Consider the following 13,080-nt stretch of genomic DNA (forward strand, 5'->3'; position numbering starts at 1 on the left):
AATAAGACTGGATAACTACCCTGAGTAAGGTTAGGTAATGTGATTGATACTAATCCCCATTTATAGCGGGCACTATTATTCATTAGGAACAGACTAAAATACTAACTAAATACTTTTGTATCCAGAGCATTTTGATAATGACTAGTAATTGACACTACAATTTAAAGCTCAAGCCATTAACAATGACAAACCAAAAACTGTGCTTTCAAACTGAAGTACTTAAAATGTAATTGTGGTTTCACAGGTAAAAATGATAGACATAAAAATATAACAAACAATTTGGAATAGAAATTGAGTGTGAGGTGTGGCAATCAGAGAATTTTATAGAAGTTTACTTAGGTCAGCTAGTTCGAGATGTAAGTGGGTCTTCGATTTAGACAGATGGAAACGGACAGAGGAGATCACAACTGAGGTGAGGAACGGCAAAATATTCTGTAGCATAATTAGACTACAAAGTTGGTGCTTTCAGTTTGAAGCTTATAAACATGACTTCAACTTGTATTTCAAATTTTTTACACTTCAAGTTTGTAAAACATTGAGCAAAAATATCAGCTCTTCATCTCGTCTCTATAAAAACTTCTTAGTCAATAAAGATTGGTCTCCATAAGCTGAAGACATTATCATTATTCAAAATGATCAGGAAGCAATGCTAAAATCATAACAAAGTAAATTCTGTTTCTCCATACTTTTTTTTATTCCTCTGGCTGTGGGAAAGCATAGATCAATACTCTTCAGCATGAAAATTTTGCAGTGAAATTTTCATTTGTAACAAACAGCAACAAAAAAGCCTTAAGCGTGCCCTGTCACTTTCAGTTTAGGAGAAAATGCACTAATAAACTCTTACCCTTGGGTCATCTTTGACAACAGGCAATACCATGCCAGCTCTTATTAAAGACTATTCATATCACTGCCCCAAAAATTTCCTTTAAAATTACCATCTTTTGTATCCATGTAACAGGATGTCAGCTTTAAAAGTGCCAATGAGAGATAGGACCTGTCAGCACAGTTAATTCTCAGCACTGTTTCAACACCAGGACAGCTGACCCCCGAGGGTATGTTTTTGGTAGTAATATTTATTTGGTGGTTATCTCTACAGACAAGAAAACTTATTCCTCTATATTGGTTTTCAAATAAAACAGCAAGCAAAGTATCACCTGTAAGTATTAAATATAGAACAACCTAAAATGTGTTGAAAGAAAAATAAAATTGCCAAAACTAACAAAACATATTTCTAAAATGATAGCAGACTCTGGATAACAAATTCAAAATGCCATCATCTTTAAACTCAACCTTTCCAACATAAAAATCACAAAACTTATGGCAGGACTTTCTTTAAAAAAGGAAAAATAAGGCTGGGTGCAGTGGCTCATGCCTGTAATCCCAGCACTTTGGGAAGCTGAGACGGGTGGATCACAAGGTCAGGAGTTCAAGACCAGTCTGGCTAACATGGAGAAACCCCCTGTCTACTAAAAATACAAAAATTAGCTGGGTGCGGTGGCACGCACCTGTAGTCTCAGCTACGTGGGAGGTTGAGGCACGATAATTGCTTGAACCCAGGAGGGCAGAGGTGGGAGTAAGCCAAGATTGCACCACCGCACTCTAGCCTGGGTGACAGTGAGATTCTGTCTCGAAAAAAGAAAAGAAAAGAAAAAAAAATAGGTCAAATTTTTTTTTTTTTTAATTTATTATTATTATACTTTAAGTTGTAGGGTACATGTGCATAACGTGCAGGTTTGTTACATATGTATACTTGTGCCTTGTTGGTGTGCTGCACCCATCAACTCGTCATTTACATCAGGTATAACTCCCAATGCAATCCCTCCCCCCTCCCCCCTCCCCCCTCCCCATGATAGGCCCCGGTGTGTGATGTTCCCCTTCCTGAGTCCAAGTGATCTCATTGTTCAGTTCCCACCTATGAGTGAGAACATGCGGTGTTTGGTTTTCTGTTCTTGTGATAGTTTGCTAAGAATGATGGTTTCCAGCTGCATCCATGTCCCTACAAAGGACACAAACTCATCCTTTTTGATGGCTGCATAGTATTCCATGGTGTATATGTGCCACATTTTCTCAATCCAATCTGTCACTGATGGACATTTGGGTTGATTCCAAGTCTTTGCTATTGTGAATAGTGCTGCAATAAACATACGTGTGCATGTGTCTTTATAGCAGCATAATTTATAATCCTTTGGGTATATACCCAGTAATGGGATGGCTGGGTCATATGGTACATCTAGTTCTAGATCCTTGAGGAATCGCCATACTGTTTTCCAGAATGGTTGAACTAGTTTACAATCCCACCAACAGTGTAAAAGTGTTCCTATTTCTCCACATCCTCTCCAGCACCTGTTGTTTCCTGACTTTTTAATGATCGCCATTCTAACTGGTGTGAGATGGTATCTCATTGTGGTTTTGATTTGCATTTCTCTGATGGCCAGTGATGATGAGCATTTTTTCATGTGTCTGTTGGCTGTATGAATGTCTTCTTTTGAGAAATGTCTGTTCATATCCTTTGCCCACTTTTTGATGGGGTTGTTTTTTTCTTGTAAATTTGTTTGAGTTCTTTGTAGGTTCTGGATATTAGCCCTTTGTCAGATGAGTAGATTGCAAAAATTTTCTCCCATTCTGTAGGTTGCCTGTTCACTCTGATGGTAGTTTCTTTTGCTGTGCAGAAGCTCTTTAGTTTAATGAGATCCCATTTGTCAATTTTGGCTTTTGCTGCTGTTGCTTTTGGTGTTTTAGACATGAAGTCTTTGCCCATGCCTATGTCCTGAATGGTACTACCTAGGTTTTCCTCTAGGATTTTTATGGTATTAGGTCTAACATTTAAGTCTCTAATGGATCCTCTTTTTTATAAATTTTATTGAAATAATTATTAATTTAACAAGTAATACTGCTGGAACAGCATTGTAACATAGTTGTCTCCAGGTAAAGAAAACCAGGCTTCGATAAAATAATAAAATCTACTTATCAATTAAGATAAACAAAAGAGATCTAGTAATGACAAAATGATTCTCTTTTAAAACGAACAGGCTGAAAATGTTTGCACAAAGGAAGGAACTATACATATAAGGGGAGCACCTGGATAAAAGCATCAACAGGTCTTCTACAATCTTTTGAGAAATACATCAGGAGTGACTTTTCTGGAAAAAAATGTATTATACATAACTTATTCAAAGGAATTCTAGGTACACTATTTAGGTGCCATCTCCTTCACTGGTTGCAAATTGTGAATGCATATATGGTAAAGAAGATCCAGTGAGCATGATAATTCAGTAGCACACCCACAATCCTGTATCCATGGCATATTAATCATCCTGAAGATTACCCAAGGACACCTTCAGGCTTTCAAACTTAGGCTCAGGTGAGAGAGATGCTGGAATGGGACTTGACAAAGATGCATGTGTGAACATGTGATAAATTGTTTCTCTGCCTAAACACGGGAGTCAAATACTATCATATTTTCTTAATTGAAGCTGTGATCTCATGAACTTGTACAGGTGATATGAGCTGACTATGGAGACATCAGAGGAGTTACACTGAAAATAGTCATATTTAATCTATAAAGTTTAAAAAACAATGAGCCATAGAGTTTTCCAAGACAGAAGTTTACAAGAGGTTGATAGCACTATCCAATAACGTTAATGTGAGGGAAAACTGTAGTGGAAAAGAATGAGCTCACCACTAAGAATCAAGAAACAATGGGTTCTATTCTGGCTGTCAATCATTAGATTTAATTTGCTCTGGGTAAATTATCATAAAGTCTGAATTTCAAATTTCTTTTCATTAAAAATATCAAAGGTTAAAGTATTAAAAACAAGACAATATTGAATAATATATGTAAAAGATATTTGATGCCAAGCATTATAAAATATATTGACTAGAATATGGACATATCTCCTATTTTCCTTCCAGCCCATAGGCCTCGGCACGTGCTGTGCTCTCTGCTTGCTGGTGTTTCTTTCTCTTGCCCCTGACCCAACATCCATACTCCTAACTGGGCAGTTTTCTCTGAACCTTCAGATCCTTACTCAAAGAAAACCCACTTGCAAATGCCTTCCATGATATGTTTACAGTCTCAGCCCCAGTTTAGATATTTTTGCTAAGGTCTCTCACACTTCTCCTTGAAGAGACTTAAACAGGTTACGATTATTTTCATTTGTGTTAATATTGATTGATGCTTGACATCCTACTCAACAGAGCTGCTTTACCTCTAGATTTTCATATGGCTGAAGTCTCCATTTTTTTTTAAGCTTTCAGCTCAGTTGTTGCCTTCTCAGAGTGGCTTTCCAGAACGCCTTAACTAAAATATCAATTTCCATCCTTTTGTGTCTCTTTTTCCTTCACAGCACATACCGTGACTTGATAACTACGTTTTCAACACCTGTCTATATAGTCTGCCTAACGTAACTCAATATGATGCTCCATGTGGATAGGGACGTTGTATTACATTTACAATCGTATCTCTAATATCTACAACCTAGAACAGTGCTTAAAATATAGGAGGGACTCTATACATCTTAAATGAATGTAATATGTGTTTTGTACTTGTATTTTTCCAGTATTCACTACAAATATGTACTGATATGTCATAATCCCTGACATTCTTCTAGTAACTTTAGTATCCAAGAATATTAGTGAGGACTGTTTGGTAGTTCTAACTTTCTAAGATTCTATAAGAGACATGCATCAGTGAAAATTCACTATTGGATTTTAATACCAATAAAATTTGTAGGACTACATGGAAATAGAAACTTGGACCTTGACATCATTGCCACAATGCTTCGAAGAAAGGTAGTATCCGCAGAACTGTTTTAAATAGAAAGAACTAGATCTAAAGTTAAAATACAAACGAGGTGATGACAATGTGGAATAAGGTATGTGATATATTTAGTCCACTTAGAGCATTATAAAATAGATTTCCTTTAATGCCAAACACTTATTAGAAACTTCAAAAATTTTACAAACTACAGTCTTAATTTTACCTTCACACATTGTGAGAAATTTTATGATGACATATTTTTATAGTAACTTGACATCAGAAACACTATGGTTTAAAAATCAATCAAAATATCTACAGAGTTGCTTTTGTTCTAATAAAGTCATGCAATTTTGTAAATTGAAAACAATTTTACCTTACCTCTCACAATAAGTTGAGCAAAATTGGACACACCGGAACCTCGTTCTGACTGAGTTACACAGCGATACAAATCCTGGTCAGTTTTTGTCACTTCTTGCAATCTGAAGGAAGCGGCAAACCTTCTATGATTGATGTTTTTAGTCTGGGCTACTGGTATATCTTCTCCATTTCGTCTCTGGAAACAGAAACCAATCTTTAAAAACAGGTTGTTACCCTTTTCATAAATCTATAAAGCATCTTAGCAAGGAATATCTGTGATAAATTATTCTTGTTGCAAAAGATCCACAAATTTTTTCCACTGTCAATCTGGAAAAGGATGTAAGTAAATAGTGGTATCCTCTAAAGCAGTGATTCTCAACTTTTTTAGCATAAAGGACCAGTTTCCTGGAAGACAATTTTTTTATGGAACAGTGAGGAGATGATTTTGGGATGAAACTGTTCCACCTCAAATCATCAAGCATTGGATTCCCACAAGGCGCTCACAACCTAGATCCCTTGCATTCACAGTTCACAGTAGAGTTCGCGCTCCTATGAGAATCTAATGCCACAGCTGATCTGATAGGAGGCAGAGCTCAGGTGGCAATGCTTGCGCACCCACTGCTCACCTCCTGCTATGTGGCCCTGTTCCTGACAGGCCACAGACCAGTACTAGTTTGCAGCCCAGAGGTTGGAGACCCCTGCTTCAAAAGGTGTAGGGTTGACACTATGGTAGTAATCTCAGTTCTCCATAAATTGCTACTACACCAGAGTAAATGAATTAACAGGAGAGTTAATAGGTCCAAGGCAAATGATTCATTGCCCCCATGCTCTCAGAGTAATATATACAAGCTTCTTTTAGCCCTTAAGCTGTACTGCCTGTGCTGTAGTACGTTTGTCCTCACCAGAAAAGGAAGAGCATTGCCTGTGCATCTCTGTATTCCAAATGTGTAGCATGTGCTGGACACAGATAATAAACTAATGATGAATAATTTAGAGTCAAACCAAAATCTGTACTCTTTGCAAACAACTCTCTCTTTGGCATGAATGACAGCCAATTTATACATTTTGGAGAATTAGTCAAAAGAGCCTAAACTTTAAAAGTATACCTGTCAAATTTCAAAATGAAACATTGGAAACCATATTTATGATATCAGCATATCCCAGACAAGAGTAATAAGCATAAACTAATAGGAAATGACCGAAAAAAATTCAACTATAAAAAATTTGTAACTTCTATATGTTCAAAGACATCATATATAAAGGGGAAAAAAACAAGTCACAAATGGTGATAAGTTATTTGTCAAGGAAATGCCCATCAAGAAACAAATATCCAGAATATGTAAAGATCTTCTATAGTACAATTAGAAAAAAAAGATAACTCAATCAAAAAATGAATAGGGTATAAGAAAGAGAAAATGTGTATGTCTAACAACCATGAAATGAGATTGTCAATCTAAATTTTAAAACTTCTATATGACAAAGACAGCAAAAAGGACAAAGAAAACCCACAACCCTGAGAAAGAATTGGTCATGATCCACAACCTCGTTTCTTGTTGGTGAAATGCTAACTACCCCTGATATCTTTCATACTACTTGAAATATCATTTCATAGGGCTGTATATGGGAAACAAAAATGGTAACATTCCTGTTGGAAGTATAAACTGCTAGAGTGATTTTAGAAAATGATTTGTTACTATCTAGTAAAGTTGAGGATGCATAAACCTCAGGACCCGGCAATTCTACTTCTAGGTTTCCACAAGTGAACCACCAGTGTATATGGGATCAAGGAGATATGTACAAGATGTTGAACTCTAAATTATCTGTGATTGTGAAATATGGAAAATATCCAAATATTTCTGAGTAGCAAATAAATAAACTGAATTTTATTCATTCAATAAAATATGATGGGACAGTTAAACTAGGCAAAGAAAACCCAGCAATGTATTGGTAAAATTTGAAACTGTTAGTTCTCCAACAAGAAACATGAAATGGCATTTTGTAGTATTTGTCCATTTCTGTGGTGTAAATATTCCACTATAGCAACTTCAGTTTATCAGTGTGATATCATTCAAAGTTCCTGAAAACCTAACAAATTTCTGGTATTCATTGGTTTCAGCATTCCACTAATTAGTACTACATGTATGCATGTTTAAATGTTAATTAAAAAATTCCTTAAGAATAAGATGACATGAGACAAGAATATAAACTGTTAATTTCTATTAAATTACAGTGGTGGTACATTAATGGCCATTTTATTGTTTTCTATGATTTTTTGTACATTTGAAAATATTTATATTTTTGAAGTAAATAATAAAGAGGATACTCTATTGTTTTAATAATTTTCTAAATCCTAAATACACTATACCTTTAAATACCCTTCTCCATATCTTAAATCATGCATATGCATATTATATAGTAAATACATATATGTTTCTGCATATGCATACAAAAATACCTAAGGACATCAAATCCAAATTAGGATTTTGCTATTTTTTATTCATTGCTTTTGTTAATTTTTCTCTGCTTACCAACCTATTTCATGATTTTTGCAGCAAGAACCCTGCTCATTCCCTTGGATGATAAGGAACTGGAAAAGCAGCTTATATTCAAAAGCTCTTCAATATAAATCCATAAAATCAGCCTAAACTCTTTCCCTACAAACCACATACACCAAAAAAAATCATTAAACATGCAAACCTCAGACTGCATTTTTTTTTTCAATTAGCACATCATTTTCATACAATCTTCCTAATGGGAAGGCCCACCATGACTCCCTGCTCCTTACTTTTGTTATACAACCTCATCTGGGCTTCCTCTAGCTTATCTTACCAGGTGTGTTCTCAAACTGTCTCCTTGCTCCCTGCCATATGTATTTCTCAGTTCTTCTGCAAGACTAGCCAATTCCCACTGCCTGTACTGACTTCCAAATTCTCTTGCTCATGTCCACACCCACTCAAGTCTTTTCACACTATGCCTTTCAAAACCCTTCTCTTGTGAAGAGATTCTGAGTATCTTTAATGTTTCCTTCTCAATAATCATTATTCCATGGGCGTTCCTCTCACAATACTTCTATCTCAAAGGAGGGTACATTTTATAGTACCGTTCACCTTCTTTCAGGGAGAGCCACCATTTTCCTGGTTCCTAACTTGAAGACAACTCTTCCACTTTCCCACTCAACCAACTCTCAGCTTTTGGAATTCCCAGCATGCCCACATATCATTCCCATCACTGGGAATATTCACAGACTAAATTATCCTCCCTAACCCAGTCCTGTGAATATTCCCATTGATCCTCAAACTCACTTTGGCCTCAGTGATCCCCAACAGCCTCCTTTACCACCTTACAACATCCAAGTTCCTGTTCTGTGCGAGTTTCCTCTCGAAACACAACAGCCTGTGCAATTCAGTCTCTCACTCCGTCAATCCTCTACATTGGCAGTGAGACCTTATTTTGTGACCCTTTACTTTACAGCAGCCATTTCAAAGAGACATTCTCTAGCCTGAAAGGGCTCCAGATTCTTTCAATTTTCTATTGTGTATGCATTGCCAATATTGAATTTGCACTATCTTATCAACTATTCTAAAACTACTGACATTTGCAGAAACTGGTCATTTGTACTTAGGGAAAATGTCTGTGTTATCCAAAAATGGAGATTAAAAACTTGCACACATTCCTACTTGATTTCCACAGTGACCTGATCTATGGTATCTAGCTCCTTCCCCTCTGCCCCAAGTTCACATTCCATCAGCTCATATATACTCTTCCCTTTCTACTCCTGCTGACAGGGTCATGGATACTGCCTCAAAAACTGTATAAAAGATTATAAAAACTTATTAACTGGCTTTTCTATCTTAAATCTTTTCTACTATGATATATTTATAAATGTCTTTTCATCTGTTTGTATACTGAAATCATTCTGAAGGTAGGGTTTCATGTCTCATATATATATATATTTTTTTTTTCCCTCCATAAAATTTAATATATATTATCTTTATTTAGTGGGTGGCTCAAGTACTTTGTTAAAATGAATTAAATTCACTGAACATTTTAGAGACAAGAGTCACATAAATCCTCCTTAGGCTTTTGTAAGTTACAATAAAATACATATTAATCATCAATCTAAATTAATAATAAAGGGAGGTTACAAAAATATTGAATTTCAAGGACACCAAGAGATCATTGACACCAAGTTATTTCAGAAGTAATTAATTATACCACAACTCAGAGAGGCTGAGGGGTATACTTAAGCTCATCCAGTCAAGATATCACCAAGTTGATATACATGATGTTTATATGTGTGTATTAATATACTAATATAACTATAAATACATATGCTTATATAGGATGTATATTATACAACTAATGAGTACAAAAGACTTATGTAATATTTATTTCTTGAAATAAAATAACAAACAAAATTAACAGAGTCATAATATTCAGGTTTATCTTCAATAGTCATTTAATAAGTACCTCCATGTACCTTATATTATGTCAGCTGTTACTGGTTCTGTGGCTTCTCTTTCTTATGAACTTCTGTGATACAGTCATATCCAATTAAAGTTAAGATTAGAAATGTGATGCATAGTCTGTTAGCAGGACTAAAACTCAAAACTAGGTTTGATGACCTAAAATCCAGCAGACTTTCCTCTAAACTAAACCAAAGCTGTTATGTTCATTTTGATTACAGTTCCTGTCCAACAAATTGATTATTTGGTGTTGAGGTTTAATCAAGGCATTGCTCCAATGGGCTAATATAATCTATATTAGACATTGCTTTCTTTACTTGGCTTCCAATAATTCATTAGAGCTAAAGGTAACAATTTAAAACACATACATTCTAGAAGTCAAAAATAACTTTTCCTTTTAAAATCCAAAATAATAGGTCTTTTCCTGATTACACACCATCAACTTATCAGAGTAGGCAGTGCTAGTGAAGGACAATGTAAGAAGTAATGGTAAATTTTCTCTTATGAAGCAATGTTTGCATATAGTTCTCTGCCTCTGTTATGTTTTTCAGTTATAGGCTCTTTATTCTGCTTTGAGTTTTTATATATGATTTCTCCATTGCAAATATATATCCAACTCTGAGAAGTACTGAAAAATAAATCACACAAATATATGATCTAAGGGATTATAATGTAGCACTACTTTTTTTCCCTACTTCCCACTCTGCCCCCCAATCCATCTCAGGCTTCTGTATTTATTTTTTCTCCAATACAAGCTCCTGGATAAAACTTGTCACTCACCAAGTAACCCTGGGCAAGTCACTGTAATCCTCAATGTTATCACTCCTCTCCTCAACTACAGTAAGCTTCACCATGCACAGTGCATGCAGTGTTCATTTGACACGTTCCATTCCTAGTGGAATATAGTGGTAATAATGGTTGATTCTCCAACATCTATTTCAACCAGCCAGGGTATTAGCCAAACACCTTGCCATGTGGTCTACAGAACAGTAGCATCAGCATCAACTGGCAGATTGTTACAAATGCAGAGTCAAGAGATCACTTTAGATATACTGTATCAAAATCTGCATTTTAACAAGATCCCTAGGTTATGCATCAAGATGTTACGCGTGGAAACACACTGGGCCATCAACACTAGGTTAACGTGAGTCTTCTTTCCATTAATAGTGACATGTTTTAAAAATGGGGTGTGTGTCCATATTCTGGCCAAGGAGGTATAATAAGAATTCAACAGCCCTTCATGCTAAAAACGCTCAATAAATTCGGTATTGATGGAACGTACCTCAAAATAATAAGAGCTATTTATGACAAACCCACAGCCAATATCATACTGAATGGGCAAAAGCTGGAAAAATTCCCTTTGAAAACTGGCACAAGACAGGGATGCCCTCTCTCACCACTCCTATTCAACATAGTGTTGGAAGTTCTGGCTAGGGCAATTAGGCAAGAGAAAGAAATCAAGGGTATTCAGTTAGGAAAAGAAGAAGTCAAATTGTCCCTCTTTGCAGATGACATGCTTGTATATTTAGAAAACCCCATTGTCTCAGCCCAAAATCTCCTTAAGCTGATAAGCAACTTCAGCAAAGTCTCAGGATACAAAATTAATGTGCAAAAATCACAAGCATTCTTATGCACCAGTAACAGACAAACAGAGCCAAATCAGGAATGAACTTCCATTCACAATTGCTTCAAAGAGAATAAAATACCTAGGAATCCAACTTACAAGGGATGTAAAGGACCTCTTCAAGGAGAACTACAAACCACTGCTCAGTGAAATCAAAGAGGACACAAACAAATGGAAGAACATACCATGCTCATGGATAGGAAGAATCAATATCGTGAAAATGGCCATACTGCCCAAGGTAATTTATAGACTCAATGCCATCCCCATCAAGCTACCAATGAGTTTCTTCACAGAATTGGAAAAAACTGCTTTAAAGTTCATATGGAACCAAAAAAGAGCCCGCATTGCCAAGACAATCCTAAGTCAAAAGAACAAAGCTGGAGGCATCACACTACCTGACTTCAAACTATACTACAAGGCTACAGTAACCAAAACAGCATGGTACTGGTACCAAAACAGAGATATAGACCAATGGAACAGAACAGAGTCCTCAGAAATAATACCACACATCTACAGCCATCTGATCTTTGACAAACCTGAGAGAAACAAGAAATGGGGAAAGGATTCCCTATTTAATAAATGGTGCTGGGAAAATTGGCTAGCCATAAGTAGAAAGCTGAAACTGGATCCTTTCCTTACTCCTTATACGAAAATTAATTCAAGATGGATTAGAGACTTAAATGTTAGACCTAATACCATAAAAACCCTAGAGGAAAACCTAGGTAGTACCATTCAGGACATAGGCATGGGCAAAGACTTCATGTCTAAAATACCAAAAGCAACGGCACAGCAAAAGAAACTACCATCAGAGTGAACAGGCAACCTACAGAATGGGAGAAAATGTTTGCAATCTACTCATCTGACAAAGGGCTAATATCCAGAACCTACAAAGAACTCAAACAAATTTACAAGAAAAAAACAAACAGCCCTATCAAAAAGTGGGCAAAGGATATGAACAGACATTTCTCAAAAGAAGACATTCATACAGCCAACAGACACATGAAAAAATGCTCATCATCACTGGCCATCAGAGAAATGCAAATCAAAACCACAATGAGATACCATCTCACACCAGTTAGAATGGCGATCATTAAAAAGTCAGGAAAAAACAGGTGCTGGAGAGGATGTGGAGAAATAGGAACACTTTTACACTGTTGGTGGGATTGTAAACTAGTTCAACCATTCTGGAAAACAGTATGGCGATTCCTCAAGGATCTAGAACTAGATGTACCATATGACCCAGCCATCCCATTACTGGGTATATACCCAAAGGATTATAAATCATGCTGCTATAAAGACACACGCACACGTATGTTTATTGCGGCACTATTCACAATAGCAAAGACTTGGAATCAACCCAAATGTCCATCAGTGACAGACTGGATTAAGAAAATGTGGCACATATACACCATGGAATACTATGCAGCCATCAAAAAGGATGAGTTTGTGTCCTTTGCAGGGACATGGATGCAGCTGGAAACCATCATTCTTAGCAAACTATCACAAGAACAGAAAACCAAACACTGCATGTTCTCACTCATAGGTGGGAACTGAACAATGAGATCACTTGGACTCGGGAAGGGGAACATCACACACTGGGGCCTATCATGAGGGGGCGGTGAGGGATTGCATTGGGAGTTATACCTGATGTAAATGACGAGTTGATGGGTGCTGACGAGTTGATGGGTGCAGCACAGCAACATGGCACAAGTATACATATGTAACAAACCTGCACGTTATGCACATGTACCCTAGAACTTAAAGTATAATAATAATAAAAAAATTTAACAAAAAGAAAAGAAAATATAAATTAAATATGTATCTGTACATTGGGGGGAAAAAAAAAAAGAATTGGTCAAGTTATCCTAAAAAGG

The 13,080-nt window shown here is 36.3% G+C and overlaps 1 protein-coding gene across 14 annotated transcripts in view; it reads right to left on the minus strand.

Moving 5' to 3' along the window:
- Positions 1-13,080, minus strand: part of LOC105465585 (protein tyrosine phosphatase receptor type K) — a 558,841-nt gene that overhangs the window by 253,280 nt on the left and 292,481 nt on the right. For all 14 annotated transcript variants that reach the window (XM_071096434.1, XM_071096427.1, XM_071096433.1 and 11 more), the window contains exon 6: positions 5,138-5,312. In XM_071096434.1, the coding sequence (XP_070952535.1) occupies positions 5,138-5,312 (175 nt within the window). The remainder of the gene's footprint in view (positions 1-5,137; positions 5,313-13,080) is intronic.

Source organism: Macaca nemestrina, chromosome 5, assembly GCF_043159975.1.
Source record: "Macaca nemestrina isolate mMacNem1 chromosome 5, mMacNem.hap1, whole genome shotgun sequence".
Classification (NCBI taxonomy): Eukaryota; Metazoa; Chordata; class Mammalia; order Primates; family Cercopithecidae; genus Macaca; species Macaca nemestrina.